The sequence below is a fragment of the Acinonyx jubatus genome, chromosome A2 (assembly GCF_027475565.1).
Source record: "Acinonyx jubatus isolate Ajub_Pintada_27869175 chromosome A2, VMU_Ajub_asm_v1.0, whole genome shotgun sequence".
Classification (NCBI taxonomy): Eukaryota; Metazoa; Chordata; class Mammalia; order Carnivora; family Felidae; genus Acinonyx; species Acinonyx jubatus.
In genome coordinates this window covers 125207965-125228573 of record NC_069383.1, presented here as the reverse complement: position 1 = coordinate 125228573, position 20609 = coordinate 125207965, and the positions used below count along the sequence as shown (strand labels likewise).

General features: G+C 36.9%; 1 protein-coding gene across 1 annotated transcript in view; it reads right to left on the bottom strand.

Moving 5' to 3' along the window:
- Nucleotides 1-4635: 4635 nt before the first annotated feature.
- The window catches only part of CNTN3 (contactin 3), a 339764-nt gene continuing 323790 nt past the window's right edge, over nucleotides 4636-20609 (bottom strand). The window contains exons 21-23 of the mRNA XM_015066053.3: nucleotides 9415-9527; nucleotides 8612-8780; nucleotides 4636-6833 (exon numbers count right to left, since the gene is read on the bottom strand). Coding sequence (XP_014921539.2) covers nucleotides 6727-6833; nucleotides 8612-8780; nucleotides 9415-9527 — 389 coding nt within the window. The 3' untranslated portion in view covers nucleotides 4636-6726. The remainder of the gene's footprint in view (nucleotides 6834-8611; nucleotides 8781-9414; nucleotides 9528-20609) is intronic.

The following is a 20609-nucleotide window of genomic DNA, read 5'->3' as shown; positions in this document are numbered from 1 at the left end:
ATATTATTATTGGCATGGACTTGTGGCAACATTCTGAGCTTTTTGCCATTTGGGTTTATTTTGAGAGAATACAGATTGTGGCTGGTAGAGGCTCAGTTCCTTACATGTGCCCAGTATTGTGCTACAAACTTGATAAACATTATCTTAGTTATAACAATTACTAGAGCATATATTCTAAAATATCTTACTCATCCTCAAATTACTCTCTAGTCCCTTCTGTTGCTTTAGTACTTGCATATAAGCTCCCTGAGAAGAGGGATCTTATATCTGGTATGCAAAGATCAGTGTCTGAAACTATGGATGAATTCATGAACCAACCTTAGAGGTAGGTAGCGTTATTATATATGTTTGAAAAGTACTCTTTGATGAATGATTTGACATTTAAAGCATAATAATAATAGCCTATTAAACTTTGTTATTGATTACCCATGAGCCAAACTATGATAAAGGCTTTCTGTAATTACATGGGGTCATCTCCCAGGATACTCCTCCAAGTGAGGTCTTTCCATTGGTGCTGTTTTACAGAAACTATATGTCTTAGAGGGATTGATTGCTTCTCCAAGGTCACACAGTTATTTAAAATATGGCTAGGATTCCAACCCACGTCTATGACTGGGAACAAATGCTCTTCACCACTCAGCTATACTGCTTTTTTTTTTTTTTTTTTTTTTCCAGTTTGGTCAACTTTCCCAATATAAATGATCTACTGCTTATATATTACTTCAAATAAAATTTTATAATACCTCTTATTCTCTTAATTATCATATCTATTATCTCCAGAGGCAGCACAGGAGGGAAAAATAAGCAAGCCAAACAGGAGAGAGTAAGATGAAATGGTGAAAAATCCACTGATGTAATTCAACAAATATGTACTGAACAGATAAAGATGAGCCATGAACGAGGGCCTTTGCTGTGACAGACTTTATGATCCCAATGAGCATTTTGACTTGTGAGCTTGACATTTAGCCTTGGAAGGGCAGCCATTCTCATCTGGATGTTTTGGAAAGACCACTACAACAATCACATTGAATGGACTTTTCGCTTCCTCATTAGCCAGTCTAGATAGACGTTTCAGATTAGCTTTGTGTTTGTCACTGATGCCAAAATGCATCTGCTAATTTGCCATTCTTATCTTTGTCTCTGTTTTGTTTTTCCCTGAGTTTTCCCAGGAAACATCCAATTATACAGCTTCTAATTCTTTGTCTTCCACACAGTACTAATCATCAAGGTAGAAACATCAGGCTCTAAGATAATTTCAATGGGCAGAGTAAGAGTAAAGAGTAGGAATGAAGGGGCGCCTGGGTGCCTCGGTCAGTTAAGCATCCCACTTCGTCTCAGGTCATGATCTCTGGGTTCTTGGGTTCGAGTCCCATGTTGTGTTCTGTGCTGACAGCTCAGAGCCTGGAGCCTGATTCAGATTCTGTGTCTCCCTCTCTCTCTCTCTGCCTCTCCCCCACTCAAGCTCTGGTTCTTTCTCTCTCTCTCTCAAAAATAAACATTAAAAAATTTAAAAAGGGGGGGGGGCGCCTGGGTGGCTCAGGAGGTTAAGCATCCCACTACAGCTCAGGTCATGATCTCATGGTTCACGGGTTCGAGTCTGCATCGGGCTCTGTGCTGACAGCTCAGAGCCTGGAGCCTGCTTTGGATTCTGTGTCTCTCTCTCTCTCTCTCTCTGCCCCTCCCCTGCTTGCACTCTCTCAAAAATGAATAAAAAACCATTAAAAAGAAATTTTAAAAAATTGAAAAAAAAGAATAGGAATGAAAACCAGCAAACAACGGAAGCATCTTTTCTTAAATATTTAATTCTGTATCAGTGCATTTATTTTGTGAGCAAGTTCAAGAGGTAATTATCACCTACATATAAAGCAAGACATGCAAAATTAGGGCACAGTGTTCAAATAAAAACAAAAGCAGAAAAACCTAACCATTTAAATAAACCATATTCCAATCTGTTTATATAATTTCTTTCAGAAGAATGGTACAATTTACTAATTGCTAATTTTGTAATTGCTGCTGTGGGTTGATTTTACCTCCAATATTTACTGAAGTGTATCCAACTTATGATGAATAGCAGTACAGTTTTCATTTTTACAGAGGGTACAATACTTCAGAAAAAAATAAACCCAATTAAGATTAATTTTAAATGAAAAAAAGATGGCATTGTAAGAACATGAAACGGCAGGGGGGATTTTAATTGGAAAAAAAAGCAACTTGTAGGGTCCTCATCATTTTGCATTTTTTATTTTATTGAATTATACTGTTACATTTTCATTGAAAATGGTAAAATTATTGAAAATCAACAGAAACCATCTTCAAAGATTAAAGAAAATGTACGATGAAGATTAAACATAAAGCCTAGAAAATATTTTTAACACAAATGTTTTTTTTTCTTTATAACTTTTACTTGAATGGGGCGCCTGGGTGACTCATTCAGTTAAATGGCCAACTCTTGGTTTTGGCACAGGTCATGATCTCACGGTTTGTGGGTTTGAGCCCCATATCGGGCTCTGCACTGACAGTGCAGAGCCTGATTGGAATTCTCTCTCCATCTCTCTCTGCCCCTACCCCACTTGTGCTTTCTCTCTGCAAAATAAAATAAACTTTAAAAAAAAAGAATTTATAATTTTTACTCGAAGAATTCTGAAGCTGGGTCAGTTTTATCTTAGATAGCTTTCCACGTAAGAATTAGCGAATATTAAATTGACAATAACCAAAGGAAAGCTTCCCAGGTATTCCATTCCTCAATTTGAATTATGATCAATAACAGAGGCAGAACAAACTATACTGCAAGTTGGTACTATAAATGCTGACTAAAACTTCTACTTCGGATGCATCAGATTTTGCCAGGGATCTAATGCCTTCGAGCTCAGCGTTTGCAGCCAGCTTGCCTGGGTTAGAATCCTATTTTACTTGCCCTTGCTAGAATGGCATTGTATGATGTACTTAATCTTGTTGATCCTTGGTTTCCTTATCTGTAAAATGGGCTTGACATTAGTACCTAACTAATAAGATTTCGAGGATGGTCAATTTAGTAGTGATAAAGTGACTGAGGGTCTGGCTCCAAGACAGGGAAGATCTATTATTTGACATTAGCAATGTTATATTCCTATTAAAAAAATCTGATGCCAGACTCGCTTTACCCCCTCTTCTAGGAACTTCTGGTGGCATGTACATACATTCATGAGATCAAAGGAGAGCTTTAAATATATTAAAACAAAGCCACCTTCAAATCTTTACTTGTGTCTTCCAGTGTCACATATTTACATACTGATGAGAATAATAGTAAGAGCGTGGCTCTAAGCACTCATACACGTCATTTTATTTATGAACTCCCATCCTTTCAAGGGGGTAATACCAATAACCTCAATTCACAAAAGATGAAATTCGGCACAGAGGGTGTGGTAGTCACTGCAGATCTGACATTTCTAGGAGATTAAGACTACCATGGCCCCAATCTGCAGATAGGGAAACTAAGGCTTAGAGAGCTCACTGACTGGGAGCAAGGGTACACGGCCACTAATTGGTGAAGGTGTAATTCAGACTAAGGCAATAGGATTTAAAGTTGACCTTCTGATTCTGCCATGCCAAACAGCCCTGGCTTCAGGAGAGAGAACACAGGCACTGATTTTAATGGCATAATCTGTTTCTCCATATTCCCTAGTTCTTTCCCTTCATAAGGGTACACCAATGCAGCTGGTAAAACTGTAGTAAATTTAAAATCACACCTCCTAGGGCGTCTGGGTGGCTCAGTCGGTCAAGTGTCTGACTCTTGGTTTCAACCCAGGTCATGATCTCATGGTTTGTGGGTTTGGGCCCCAAGTTGGGCTCTGTGCTGATAGTGTGGAGCCTGCTTGGGTCTCTCCCTCCCTCTCTCTCTGCCCCTCCCCCCCACTCTCTCAAAAAATAAATAAGCTTAAAAAATAAAGTCACACCTCCCTACACACAGGTACATGCACACACACACCTGGCACAAGCCCTACACATACTCTCCCCACTTGATTGTCCTGCCTCTAAATATGTCTTTGAGTTTTCATGTAAGAAAATAACTGAATTGTTTCTTTGGAATGAATTTTCCTCACATCAGCAATAATTTTCAAAATGCTTCGCTAATTACAAACCAATCTTTTCTAGTAATTTAAACAAATATTTAGAATACATTACACCACAAGGATTATTGAGAAAGTCTCAAACACTGATGCCAGTGAGAAAGTCTATGAAGGACTTGATAAGTTGTTATTAATCTTAAGAAAATAGTTGTCAAAAATGTGGGTTATAGCCACCATCAACTAAGTAAAGTCATTAGAAACTAGATACCATAATTAAGTAAAGTACATTTTCTGCTACTCCTTCCTTCCCTCTCTCTCCATATCTAAAGTATCTTTCATGGAAACTCCCCTTTTTTTTAAGTGTATGTATTTTGAGACTGAGAGCAAGAGCGAGAGCAAGAGAGAGAGAGAATGGGTGGGAGAAAGAGAGGGACAGAGAGGGACAGAGAGGGAGAGAGAGAGAGAGAGAGAGAGAGAGAGAGACAGAATCCCAGGCAGGCTCTCAGCTGCCAGTGCAGAGCCCAACGTGGGGCTCAAACTCATGGACCTTGAGATCATGACCTTGAGCCGAAATCAAGAGTCAGAAGCTTACTGACTGAGCCATCCAGGTGCCCCAGAAAGCACCTTGCCTTAAACTGTAGATTTTACTAAGTCAGTGGTGTCTAAAAATAATTTTTTAAAATGTCCTCTTAAAAGATGGAAAGACTAAATTTTGGCTGAAAATATATCAACATAACTATTATGGTGTCCTCCTATTTCCCCCCTTAAAATATTCTTTTTGACCATACCACAATTAATCATGCAGGGGCCACTGATTGTTATAAATTTTATTTGAATAATAGAAAATAATACATACAGATAACCATAGGATACACACACAGAATTTAAAGATAAATCTTATACTTTTCAATATGAAACAAAGTACATATCTCATGGAGATATATTGCTACAAATGCCAAGAAACAATAATCATTTTGAAAATGGAAAGTGTAGGAACATATTATAGGAATTACTAAATAATAAAAAGGTACAACTCCATTACATGTAGCGTAAAATTCAGGTATTGGAGAAAGCGTTTCCCCACTTTTTGACTGGAAATAACAATGGTCATATGAAATCTACTAAGTCATTCAGAATTTTTCTAGATATATACAGTATATACAGACCTTACAAAGAAAGTTATAAATAATTTTTTCCTTTGTGTATAATGACTTTAATCTTAAATGTAATCTTTAAACATAAAGTAACACTTCATGATGATACCAGAATTTTGCTAATTTTTATTCTTTTTTGATATCTGAACTGTTGTCAAATTCTGATATATCTGTAAAGAAGAACGAGTTCCTGCAAAATGTGACATTGTAGGAAAGAAGTAAAAAAATGATTTTCCAATGTCTAACACTCAATCTGTCGATTTTCATATATTCTTTACATATTGCTATGAAGTCATGTCTTCACCAATCTTTTGAAAACCACATATTGAAAGACTGAGTCATACATATCAAAGTCAGCAGCACTGCCATGGTTCTATTACAAATTTAACTCAGGAACTAAAAAGCCTGCCAGACTCACTCTGATAGACGGTTGGATTTCATTAAAAAACCATCTCCACCATCCAAAAAAGAGAGGGCCTCTTAATGGAATCAGAAATTGGAAATGAAGAATTGTGTGAATTTTGTTTAATATTTGAGTTGAGATTCAGGTCACTCCTTATTTTCTCCACTGTGTTTTAATAAAACCTGAAAGCTTGTCCATAGATGTGAAGGAAACAATTACTATCTAATATTTTTTTTTAATATTTGAGAAATAATAAAATGTGAACATTTCAATTTTAAAATATCAGTGAACAAAAAAAGAAAGCGTTACCCATAACGGAATGCAAACTTAAAGAAGCGGCTGGTTCTTCTTTTATATAGTTAGGTAAATTCCTATTAATATTTTGCACAGACCCAAAATATGAGGGGTAGTAAAAACACTTTCACATGTCCTTCTGTATCTCTTAACAAATAATTTATGGGGCACAGGCAGGTACACTGGGCATTATTTCCACATTTTATAGATGAAAAATTGAGAACTAGAGAGAGCAAGAATCTCACAACTTTGTTAGACGTAAACAAAACAGCACCGTTTCCACCTCTGGTGTAGCATTTTTCAACATTCTTGTGAGTCACATGCACCCTCTTCCAAGCAAGGTAATTTTTAAAATGTATTTTCACTCTTGAGTATTTCAAATGAGCATTTCAGAATAGTACTGATCAAGTCTTCCAACCAATGCTGTTATAACGGGGAAATAACATTTGGATTAAATGAGTTTTTCCACATTAAACAAACAAACAAACAAACAAACAAACAAACAACAAACGTGTGTGGGCATATGTGTGTGTATACACATGAGAGCATGTGAGTCTATCGAAAGGCAGTGCTCAAAATCATAGCTTACGAATATCTTTATCAAAAGTCTAATGTAATTAATATGTAAATTCCTTTGGTGTATCAAGTAAATATTAAGGCATTTCAGATTCCCCTAAAAGGATTTACTGTTTTTTTTATTATATTCATATTTTACCTATAGAAAGTTAAAAATACAGAGTTGAAAAAAAAACATGCATAATCACTGCATTTCATGAAAGCACTTTTTTTGTAACCAATTAACTTTCTAGTAAACAATTAAAAAAAAACGTTAGTACCGCCACAGGGCATTTACAATGAAGAACAATACTACAGGTACGTAACTGGACACAGCGTGGACATGTGAGATGGCTGAAGTAGAACCTCTTGCGTCCATATCTGTCAAAGATGATAAACAGCTCATTAATAAGGATTGTACCAAAATAAATCATCAGGGCAAAAGTAATGCCTCTGCTATCAAAATCAAATCATACCACGAACCCAACCTAAAACCCTGAGTTATGATTAATCCTCATTTTATTTGTCAGTGTTGCCTATATTAGTTGCCAAGAATATCTCTGAAAGCACCGACGTATTTAAGTTTTTTAAATAAATGAATCTAGGCTGTGCTCATCTAGTATTATTTAACTTTAATTGAAATTGCAAAAACAACTTAATCACTTTGAAAACAATTATACTCTTTTGAGATAATTCAATGGTTTAATTAAAGAAAGCTTCATTGGATGAGAGTTTGGAAAAATCTGTTGGTTTCTACTTTATTCATTTCTAGATAAATTATTAGGTGTGATATAAAACACCATCTTTAAAAAAAGCAGTCAATAAATGCTCCATTTTCCCAGAGATGGCCTTGTCTACACTAGTCTATGCAAGCTCAGCAGACAGCATATGTCAGATGAAAAGGCTACTCTTGACTCAGCAGCCCTAAAATGTGAAAATAGTGGCTGTTTCTGCAAAAGCATAGAACTTACTCCTTTCAACAGTTACACTCTGGCCATATTATAATGTTAATTCTACATCTTGCAGTAATGTACGAATACGAGCATGTCTTTTTTTAAATTTTTTATTGTTTGTTTACTTATTTATTTAGAGAGACACACACAGAGTGAGAGTGGGGGAGGGGCAGAGAGAGAGGGAGACCAAGAACCTGAAGCAGCCTATAGATTCTTATGCTGCAGAACTCAGTTCTGAGATAAACACTTTCTGCTTTCATGGGACAGTTTAATTATTTGCTTTAGTCTAAGTATGGCATTCTTTATGATTTCACATAGAGATAAAATTCTTCCAAGTTTCCATATCCCTCTTTCTCATTATTTCCTAATGATGTCGGTCATTTTGTTTTCTAAGATTAAAGACAGAGGTTTTAATCTTATTTCCAAGACTACAGGCTAGGCCACGCCCAAGGGAAGGAAACAGGGTACAAGGTTTTTAATGTCACTAAGAACTACAGATTAGGATATGGAGACAAGATGGCTTCCACCATACTTAAATGGAGGTCCCCAAACTCCAGATTTGGAAATTGAAAGAACAAATAAAATTTCTTTTACCACTGTCACTGATAAAATATGTATGCAAGTCTGTTCCCCTTAACTCTAAAAGTGTAATTTCTATAGTAAAATAGGTTTACTTTGGATTTGGAAAAGAAAAGTTAGTGCGAACCTCCTTCGAAATCAGAAACTGAGACTTGTTTTTGAAGTGTCTGTTGGTTTGGTCAGCGGTTTATGACCTTAACAATGTTAGATTTCCCACTTTTCGAAGAATTGATAAGATTCATCTACAATTTCTAGGAGGCAAACTAAGATCTTAAAACTAGTTTGTGGTTTTAACATTGTCCTTGAGAAATGCTTAAGAAATTGTTTTTTATAGGCAATCCAAAAGCAAATCTAGGCATTTCTCATAATGAGGAAAAGATTCAAATTAATAAAGTTCTGCTAAATATTTTTTGATGTCTTTTCTTTCTGTTATTACCTTTCTTCATGTTTTGTATCACTCCTGAGAAAGTTTCCTTGCCTTCATCTCTCCTATTCCAAAATCTTCTTAGGATTTAGATGCAGGAGACGGTGGGGGAAAACGGACAGAAGGGCACTGACTGACTCACTCTTGGAGGCTCGTAACACTGGTGTTATCAATAAAGTAAATGTTGACTTTGACCAACTTACTGGTTATTCTTGGGATCCTGATCTGTTCGCTACTGGTTCCATCTCCTCCGTCTGTTGTGGCCTTGACTTCAATAATGTAGTCCTCTTTAATGGGCAACAAAAGTTCTGCTGAAGTCTTATTTGTGTTCAGCACTTGTACACTGTTTTGACTGCTAGTCCTATAGAAAACCTGAAACGCATGAACAAATACACTCATTTCTTACATTGCCTACTCTTCCATTTTTCACAGAACTGATTACCCGGATGTTACTTCATTTACATTGTCTTTCTATACTCACTAGAATATAAATTAAATTCATAGCTCTTTCCATGGGTCTTAGACTGGGGGTTAGCACATACTAAAATCATCAAGTCCTCAAAATCAAGGAGGTAAGGAACACGGAAGTGAACTTCTTCTGTGGAAGAGTTCATCTGGGTTGGGCATTTGTACGGTTGGAGAGATGGGGCAAGCCCCTACTCTATTGATCTTGTAAACCAGACCAACAAATTAGAGCCAACACTTTCAGTTGCTTTTTAAGTAGTATATTGGGGTTCGTCAGAAGTAACAAATTAATGAACATTATGAACAATTTATATTTTATCCCATATCCCTGAATACCCAGAATTACTTCCCTTTTATTTATATTTAAGAAATCAGATATTTGGGGGGGGGGGAAGATACCCTTTTCGTAAGAAGTTGGTATCTCTAGGTCAAAATTAGATTACAGCAACCATATTATCATAGTTAGAAAAACCATTCAAGCCTAGCTTCCCTTGGAAAGTTCTGCCAGGAATAGGAAAAGAAAGCATTGCAAATATCTTACTTTATATCCCGTTACTTCTGATTCATTCTCCATTGCTTTAACTTGTTCCCAATTAAGTAACACTTTCGTGTCTGTAGCATTCCAAACAACATTTCCTGGTGGCTGACTGGGAGCTTGAAATGCAAAATGAGAAATTAAAACAGATTTGAACATGAGTGATATTTTACACAGAACATATAAATGACACTTACAGGAGGCTTACAGAAGTACAGCAAAGTCTCTTTGGTAATATGTAGCATATAGGTGGAATCAGAAAAAAATAAGAGTAGCTAAATATCCTTTTATTTAATTAATTAATTTATTTTTTGTTTTGTTTTTAATGTTTATTCTTGAGAGAGAGAGAGAGAGGGAGACACAGAACCCAAAACAGGCTCCAGGCCCTGAGCTGTCAGCACAGAGCCTGATGCAAGGCTCGAACCCACGAACCGTGAGTTCATGACCTGAGCTGAAGTCGGATGCTTAACCGAATGAGCCACTCAGGCGTTCCTGTTTTATTTTCTTATTTTTTTTTAATGTTTATTTATCTTGAGAGAGAGGCAGAGAGAGAGTGTGTGTGTGTGTGCAGCAGGGGAGGGCCAGAGAGAGTGAAGAGAGAGAATCTCAAGCAGTTTCCACCCTTTCAACACAGAGCCTGACTCAGGACTTGAACCCATGAAACATGAGATCATGACCTGAGCCAAGATCAAGAGTCAGACGCTTAACAGGCTGAGTCAGCCAGGCACACCACTAAATGTCCTTTTAAAAACACTCTTCAATTAAATTGTGAGATAATTCATTTCATGACATTCATCATATCTTTTAGGATATATTTCCCTTGTTGCTGTGGGTTCTTTTCTGGAAACATGTTGATGGTGGAGACAAAGAAATTCCTTAACCCACCACGAGAGGGATGCTGCTTGATGCACCAAGAAAGGCAGGCAGTGTGACCATTTTGACATATAGACAGAGGCGAAGAGAAATTGCCAACTGAGTAAAGACACACAAAATGAAGTATGGATGATTTTTAAGCCAGCTTTGTGTGATGACACAGGCAAAATAGGAGGCAATCAAGGATAAGAGCTACTTATATTTATTTCCATGAAGTTAATACCTATTCATGTGAAAAAATGTAGCAGGGAGAATACATGTCACTCTTCGTTTTTCAAGTTTTAAACCAATTTTTGAGAAAAATAAGGCAAGACCTGAAAACATTAATGAGAATTCCCTTAGATAATGAGTGAAATTCCCTGAGGTTTAACACCTTGGATTCATAGCTTAGTTCCCTCTCATGAACTCCGGTTAGTAAACTATGCCGGGCAAAGGGGTTCAACTGCAACACAAACAGAACATTAAAATTCAGTTTCTCATCAAGCACAAAACAAACACAATTTTATCCATGTGGCAACAGCATCACAGTTGCCCAAAGCAGTGCTGAAATACGCCGTACTTGTGGATTTAGCCACACAATGTGATCTGGCTAACTGAATCTGTAATGGGAAAATTATATAAAATATTGGCTATGCAGAGAAATTTCTAAACATCATTGACTCATGCCATGAGGGAAAGACGGCTGAACCTACAGATGGGAAGAGTTCTCCAGATACATTTACGTGACTAATGACACCAAACAAGATTGTATTCCCTGCAGATTCTTTTGCTTCTTGTCCGCTCTTGAACACTATTCTACACTGCCTTTTCAATTTGCGATCTGGCATTAGTGACGGCTTCAGGTCAGTTCAGAGAGTTCAAGCTGTATTGCTTTGATAACAAAAAATATATATAACGGCAGTTGTTTATGGTTGAAATACTCATGACCATGTTCTGTTGTCTCAATTCAAATGATATGAATGCACAATTGTTAGGACCTTTTCTCAAAGTCTGATTTCCTGTGTCCTGACGGTCCTATAAAAGGACAGGTTCATTTGATGCAACTCAGATAACACAGGCAGCATAGTGGTTCTACCAAAAGATGTGTAATCCGGAGATTACAGGAAACTTGAGTAATTTGGATTGAATCTATTCCAATACTAGTCTCATAAAAGAAATGACTGCAAGTATAACACTGAGAAATATCTTGTATCAGTGCAAAAATAGATGAGTTGAATGAGTTCAGCCTGAATTGAATACTTCTTAAATACAGAGAAAGAAAAAAGAAACAGGAACAGGGGAAAGAAGACAAAATTAAGGTTTGTTCTGGGTCTGATTACCCTTATTCTGAATCACATCAGTTTTTCCTGAGCATCAGATAATCATGTACACTTGCATAACTTTTGCTATTTTTAAAAAGAGGGCTTGACTTAAAAAAAAATCTAATTTAGCCTCATCCCAAACACTAATACTCACACAATAATTGGCTTAATATCCTTGTTACATTCTTATGGTACCCTCTAAAGTAAATGAAGCATTTTTAAATGTAAAAAAAAATATTTGTGAACCACCCTGAAGTCATCTCTCTTATCACCACTGATAAGAACGACATCATGTGGAGGGGCCCCAGGGTGGCTCATGGGAAAAGAGTTTCAGTTTTGCAAGATGAAAGACTTCTAGAATCCGTTACACAACCACCAATCTTAATGCTACCGAACTATACATTTAAAAATGGGTAAAGGGTGCCTGTCTGGCTCAGTCCCTTAGGCGTCTGACTGTTGACCTCAGCTCAGGTTTTGATCTTGGGGTTGTGACTTCAAGCCCTGCATTGGACTCCATGCAGGGCGTGAAGCCTACTTTTAAAAAAATGGGCAAGATGGAAATTTCATGTTATGTGTATTTTTACCACAATTAAAAATCAAAAGCAACAACTTGTTAAGAAGTATTATGTGGATTCAAACCAGCTCTGATTAATTCCAAAGTCTATGCCTCCCATATTACATTGTGCTGACTACCTGAGACCGTATTTAGCTCCTGAATGACTAATCACAGGTTTGTAAAAGATGTAAAAGTGAATATGAAACAAGAATGTCACAAAATATGCTCAGTGCCCACTTTCACAGGAAAACGTATCATGCTTTTCCTGATTTCTCAGACAAAAGTGGGGCCTCTTTTCATTTCCCTGATCCACTTTCTTCATGATCCTCATCAAAGGTACATTGTACACCTTTTTTACTATTAATCTGTAAGATCTTTGCAAGCAGAGACATTGTCTGGTAAGGTCTCTGACACAGACAAGTCGAAATGGTAGATTGTACTCACTGGGCCAATGCCTTGACAAGGGTAGATATCAAATTCGATATTGTAAATGACTGATGTTTTCATGTAAAAAGCAAAAACTCAAGGATTAAGGAGACACTTTTACAGCGTTATCAGAAAATAAGTTTCAAACCATTCCCTTTGCATTCCTAAGGGATGATTCATTCAGTGAACATTCTGAATGGAGTAAAGATTCAGAGTAAGTATTAGTGAAATAATTCACTGTGACACCAGCAAGACAACATTTGGCTGGTCGCACTTTTCAAATGCAGCATATCAGAATTCAAAATGAATTTTCCAGCTACGTGGTTGAAAGTTCTCCAAGCCATCCTAATAAATGCTATATGTCTATAAAGACAAAACTAGGACAGGAAACATCCATTGATCATCAGCCTTGAGACTTGAAATTGAATACGCCCAGTTGTACCGAGGCTAAGGTGATAAGGAACAGAACCCAAAGAAGAAGAAAACAAGAAAAACATCAACAACACTGGTGTATTAATTGAATACTTAAATGATTTATTCAAGAGACATCTATGTGTCAAGCGTTAAGAAAAAAAAAAGGAAGAAGGAGGTGACAACATCTGGAATAGATTTTGAAAGGCAAATATGATTTTTGCATGTAGAGGTGAGAGAGGGAAAGGTATCCAGCAGAAGAATAAACACCTGCCAAGACACAAAGGCAGGAAATAGTAAGGTTCAGTGGGGAGCTCAGTTGTAACTGGTGACAAGGTAGTGGGGAAGGGCAGGGATAGACCAGATGCAGTTGAAGACGCAAGCAGGAGCCAGATGCTAACGGGTCTAAGAGACCAAAAGAACTAGGAAAGGAGTTTTTCCACAGGCAATTAGGAAGACATTGATTGAATAAAAGTAGGGAAGTGATACTATCAATTTTGTAGTTTCACAGATCAATGTGGGAATAGGGGGGAAGGAGAATCTTGGCAGGCATTCTGTTGGGAGAATATGGTAGCACTTAGTGTAAGAGAGAATTAAAGGTCTGTTCACACGAAGATGATTGTAGTGGAGTTGGAGGGATGGAACAAATGATGTTTGTGGAGACTCAACAAGTCATGATGGCTGACATCATATGGGTGCTGGCAATAAAAACAAACCTAATTCTGGCTGACAACACAGACCTTGGGGGACAACATCTATACCTGGAATTCCCTTCAGCCACAAATTTAATAACTTTATTGTGTGTTAGGGATCCTTCTGAGTACAGTAGACAAAGAGATTAATATGTTCTCTGACTTCTACCCACAGGGTCTATCAGTGGTTCCCAAGGATCAATATTTCTACCATTAGAGATGATTTTAGATGGATGACATTTTTAATTGGAAATATTTAGATATTTTCATGTAAGCCAAAAAAAAGAAAAAGAACTAACATCCATTTCTTGATTCACAGATATGATTCTCTGGATGAGGCCAACATTGATACATCTGTAACAATCTACTTTACACACAACACACAGATCATTAAAACTAGGTTCTAAACAATGATAAAGAACAAAGGTTATTATGAAAACACAAATCACTCCGATGTTTTCAGCTGTACACAGATGTGTGGTAAGCATCCCAAAATACACAGTCACAATTCAAAATAACTCTGACCTAAGGGAATCCTTACTACAAAGAATTCATCTTAAACTAAGTGATCAAGAAAAGAATATCACTCTACTAATAACAATCACAGATAGTCTGATTAGCTCATTGCAAAACTTATCTTCAGGTATGCATTTTTTTTAAATAAGTTTACTTTTCTTTGCAATTCATTGTGCTCTTTAACTTTAAAACTTTTTCTATTCAAATAATTGCTTTGTTTTCATTTTATGAAGAAAGTCTTATAGCTACTATCTTGTAATCAAGAGAAACAGTGATTTTCTGTTTATGGTAATGGTATAGTTGCTTTTAAGATAAATATATTTAACTATCAAATTAAATCTATTAGGAAAATAATCATACAGTTTGTTTGCACACATGGGTAAAATCATGCAAATATCACTGAGTGACTAGAGATGGCAAAATGCTGGGAAAATTCTGCACAGGTTGATTTGCTTATTCCATGATCCAGACTTCCCTTCTGCATCTTCATTGCTACTCATGGCTTCCATCCTTACAACATTTAGTTCCCTTGTATGGAGCCTTCAGTGCTCTTCTTTTCTATCTTCCTAGGGTCAAACCTCAAGTATGAACGCTTTGCTTCCACAATCTCTATAAAAAGGCTGCCTACTCCTGTGTGCCAAGTCATCCTGGCATGACACAGAAAAGATCTACCTAATACTTCAGACAGAAGCCTGGAAGCAATGTGGCCATTCACATGGCACATGTCCTGAACTAGCTTCCTAGCCTAACAGAAGCCACAGTGTCTCACATGTAAAGGAAGAAGAGCTAAGAGAGCAATTGTTCTATGACAACCTACAAGATAGTGAAATCGCTCTAGGACTGTCAAGCTTCAAATCAAACGTTGCAAACTGAAAATGCATCTGCTAAATCCAGCTTGCAATTTTTTTTTTGTCTAACCCATTGCACTTTAATTTTGCTTAGTTGCCAATATTTGAAAGTCAGGAACTTTCCTGTAAGTTCTGGATTTCTGATTGTTAATTGCTTGTGTGATATCAGATCAGAAGGAATGGACCTTAGGAATGGACCTAAGGAAAGACTGTCCCAGCCATCCACCCCTGCTCATTTCTACCTGTCTGGCTACTAAAGGTGTCTGACTTCACATTCTTCTTTTCTTTTATTTTTTTAAAGTTTATTCATTTATTTTGAGAGACACAGAGAAAGCAGGAGTTGGGGAGGGGCAGAGAGGGAGGAAGAGAGAGAATCCCAAGCAAGCTCTGCGGTGTAAGCGTGGAGGCCAATATGGTGCTTGAACTCATGAAACCAAGAGATCATGACCTGAGCAGAAACCAAGAGTCAGACTCTTAACTGAGTCATCCAGGTGCCCATTCCTCTTTTACAATAAACACTAGGAGGTGCATGGGTGATTGGGATTCTCTCTCATCCTCTCTCTCTCTCTCTCTGCCCCTCCCCTGCCCACGCTGTCTCTTTTTGTCAAAAAAATTTTTTTTTAATTAAGAAAAAACAAATACTAGTTTAGGGTGGTTTATATATATTTAAGGACATTTAATTGGCATATTTAGATAATTAATACATCTTGATTGAATAAAACTATACAATGTAACTTGTTAAAAAAATTTTTTTTAATGTTTGTTTATTTTTGAGAGAGAGGCAGGGTGCAAGCAGGGGAGGGGCAGAGAGAGAGGGAGACCCAGAATCTGAGGCAGGCACCAGGCTCTGAACTGTCAGCACAGAGCCCAACGCGGGGCTCGAACCCATGAACTGTGAGATCATGACCTGAGCCAAAGACGGATGCTTAACCAATGGAGCCACCCAGGCATCCCATGATGTAACTGTTTAAACTTGTTATTTCTCTAAAGGCTTGAGGTTGTGGATGCTGAGGGAAGGATGAGAAGGAGGAAGGGTGTAGATACTGAAGGAAGATGAGAATGTAATTCAGGGATCTCTAGAGATCTCTCAGCTACCTGAGCTATATTCTTAGATCCTCTTGAAAATTCTCATTCATGATCCTTAATATTAGCTGGTAGGGTCGACTGTTTTATTGTTTAAATTTTTTTGAGGTGGTTTAAAATCTTTGTAATTCCTTTGCCTCTTACTTCTCATGGGAAGATTATATTTATCTCACTCTCACGACATTCAGCTTGGCCATGGGGCCTGTGGTTCCCAGGGATGTAGGAAGAGATACTTCCCCTTCTCATTGGCATCTTATAGACATCAGGTTGTGTCATATGACTTCTTTCAACCAATGGAATGCAAGCAAAAGTGAAACGGGCCACTCCCAAGTGGCAGCTTCAAAAGCCATCAAAGAATCTGCTTAGCCATTGTCTTTTCCCTCTGTCATGAGACTAGCATGGCCCACAGAGTGGCTGCTCCTTCAGTCTGGGCACTGGTGTGAACATAACCTGGATCAGATCAGAATCATACTTGTAGTGGGCATGGACTATGAATAAGACAGGAACACTTGTAGTTCTAAGCCACTGAGATTTGGAGGTTGGAGACTGTGGCCTGCACTAGCCTAATCTGACTGGTATAGCTATTAATCAGTATTCTCAATAGCTCTGATGCACCACAGTACATTTTTGTAAAGGAATGGAGACACAAAACAGTACATATTAATATAACTTATCAATTAGGACTTCCAATTTTACTTTCCAGATACTATCTTATGCAGAAGCCCAACCCAGAATAGGCTGATTGAGTTCCACATTTTATTAGAACTTGACATGTGGTCTACATTTTTAAATTTTTGCTAAATTATATCTCAACTTTCACATGCTACAGATTTTTCCCCTGTCAGCTCAATTTCTACTGTTGATGGTATGCTAAAATAGAAAAGAGTCATAGGGGCACCTGGGTGTCTCAGTTAAGCTTCTGACTTCGGCTCAGGTCATGATCTCACCATTTGTGAGTTAGAGCGCCACATCGGGCTCTGTGCTGACAGCTCAGAGCCTGGAGCCTGCTTTGGATTCTGTGTCTCCCTTTCTCTCTGCCCCTCCCCTGCTCACACTCACTCTCTCTCTCAAAAATAAATAAACATTACAAAAGATTTTAAAAAATTAAAACATCATAAAAACGAATTTAATTTTGGTAGAAAGGTTGCTATATTTACAGCACAACACTGATTGGCGGGCTGGAAAATTATTTCACTAATTTCAAATGTGACAAAAAAAATATTATGTTGAAGAATTTTATTACTATTGTTCTTTAAGTACCCATCATGATATCCTCTGTGTATTTGATTAACAGACTCCTCAACATCAGCTTTATAGATTTCACATCGTCCGCATCTTTTTGTTTGCAAGCAAGAGATTACTATAACATTGCTACCGGATGAAACCAGGAATATAAGGCATGTCTACCAATAGGAGAGGGGCTAAATTGTGGCATATTATCACCATGGAATATTATACATACACTAACATACTTATGAAAACTATTAATGACATGGGAAATTGCTATGATATACAGGTAACTAAATATACAGCATACTTCTACTGTATAAAACAAACATTCTATAGAACTTAAGTCTGAAAAGAAAGCCCCACAATATTAATGATGGTATTTCTGAGTAATAAGATTGTGGGTGGTTTTTATTTTCTTCTCTACAATTTTATTTTTTCCCAAATTTTCAAAAATTAAAATATTTTATATAATAAAAAGTACATTAATTAATATTTACTAATCAACATTAACTTTATATAATAATTTTAATATAATTTTATACAGTATTTTCTTATAATAAATATTAATTAATCATAATTATTAATAAATATTTAATATTAATTACAATACTGTCCAGAATTTTCAAAGGTGATATGTCCATAGTGGTGACGGTAAAACTGGCATTCCATATTTTGAACAAATATGGAATGTTAAGAACATATGTTTTCTGTGATTAATTATGCAAGATTAAGTAGATTTCTTAATTTGTTTTTGGCTCCTTGATGATAGTAAGATGAATTAATGACAAGTGGTTGTTCTTACCGAGAGCTAGACACTATACTCTGCAGTTGGAGTTGAGTTGAACTTCAGCATCTGACATTAAACTGCTTCAGCACGTAACATTGTGCAGGAATCAGATCACCAAAAGGTATTTGCTCCAAAGTAATGAGATATATTTTCTTTGGAACCATTAGAATTATTGCAAATAAACAAATGACTTATAATAGGAACGTGACTCAATTTTTAACAATACAACAAAAACATCTACTTCTTAACTCATCTGCAACTCAGGAAAGACTTTTCTTGGGGCCCAACCTGGAATGCCAGGGAAGAATATCTTTCTTTCTTTTACATGACTGGAAATTTCCTCAGTCAAAATATTTTCTTCTTTGGATAATAAAAATATTACAATTTGTAAACTGTAAGAAAAACATTTAAACTTTTCTAGAGAATGTGTAGGCAAGTGGAAGATTTCCAAAAAAGTGCCAAAGTTCTTACAAAGTAAAATTTGTAAGATTTACACATTTGGCCAAAGAAATTACTTGATTCTGTATTCGCTGAAATTCTGACTGGAAATCTGAGGAACACGCATTAGTGAACAATGTATTCTATAGCTATATCTGATCTGTGGTACATCATACACAGACATGAGTCGTTTACATACATATCCGGGATGTGATACATAAAAAAGTCAACAAATAGGGGCACCTGGGTAGTTCAGTCAGTTAAGCATCCAACTCTTGATTTTGGCTTAGGTCATGATCTCATGGTTTGCGGGACTGAGCCCAGTGTTGGGCTCCACACTGACATCATGGAACCAGCTTGGGATTCTCTCCTCCCCACCCCCGCTACCCCCCGCCCCTTTGCACATGCACTTGTGTGTGTGTGTGTGTTCTCTCTCTCAAATTAAATAACCTTTAAGAATAAAACCAATTCAACAAATAACATTAAGTCATCTAGAGAGAAATTCCCTTTACTTTTCCCATTAGCTTGAAGAGAAAGTTGGATTTGAGGATACTAGGTCTTTAATCTCCTTTCACTACTAACATCATAAACAAAGAGGAAGCAGGTTTAGAGGCCTGATCAGGGAAGAACATGATCCTAGTATTAAGAATAGAGAGTGACTTATTTTTTCATTGTATTTACTATTATTACTATTTAACTTATTATTTTGTTAGTAGCTATTTATGGCAATGACACTAGTTTCCATACTCTGAAAGTTAGTTTCTGCTTTATTTTTAAGTTTATGAAAGCAAAAACTGTATGTTAATTTTTAAGAAAAGTTGTTAGGTGCATATTAGAAGAGGCCCACAAAAGTGGCAAAAATTGAGAAGACAGATCACATATAAAATTTGGGAAACTTTGCATGGATATATTTCCTAAGTCATAATGTAGAATGGATAATTATCTAATTAAATTACATATACAAAAATTCTAGAACTTCCAAATTATGTATTTGAAGCAGGAATATTCATTTTATCAAAAACCTCTGAAATATTCTTACTCATATTCTTTGTGTGTTTGTTTTACTCACATACCTTTTCATTTCCTGAGGACACACTTAATTGGTTTCCATAAATTTAGGTAATTGATTTTAGCTCAACTTACATGGATAAACATTGTATTTAGAAAAGCAAAAACTCAAGTGCAAAATGTTGTACCACTTAATATTATTCTGTTTTCTCAAGTGGACATACATGCATAATCATCACTGAAGGCATAAAAATACAGGTTCCCCTTGTTCCAGGGTGAGGTCTGGGTATGTGATTCAGGCCAGGCCTGTGAAGGTTTTCTATCAACTGGCTGTAACAACTGGTTCTGGGATAGGCCAAGAAGAACCATCCTTAGCTCTGAATGGAATTATCAGGAAGGAGCGGTCTACTTTTCCCAGGGTGTTTCTTTGACAGAAATAAACCTTGAGGTGCTAACTGCAATACTTCTACCCTGAAAAGGGAACATGGTGAAAATGATTCCACCACTGAACAGAACCAAGAGATGGAGAGTCTTATCTGTTCAACAAATATTATTGGGCACCAACTATGATTACTTTAACAGTGGAGACAGAGCTCTGAGGATAAAGTTGTGATCAAAACAGGGGAAATCTGTGCCCTGAAGGACCTTGCCTTCCACTCAAAGCAAGCTGGAGAGACAACAATCAAATAAATAAGGACAAGTTCCAGAATGTGTGGTAGTTGTCAGTGCTCTGCCCAAGAATAAAGCAGGGAAGGAAACAGTGTCAGGAGATGAGGGATGCACTTTTAAATATGGCGGTCAGATGGCACCGAGCTGGTATTTGAGCAAAGATCTGAAAGAGATGACAGAGTAAGCCATTTGCATGCCTGGAGAAGGAGCCTTCTGGGCAGAGGGAACAGCAAATGCACAGGCTCTGAAGTGAAAGTACAATGAGTGAGGAGGAAAATAGAAAATGAGTCAGAGGAGGATTTGGAGGATGGATCATATAAAGCTTTGTTGAGCATTATAAGGATTTAGTACTTATCTGAAGTG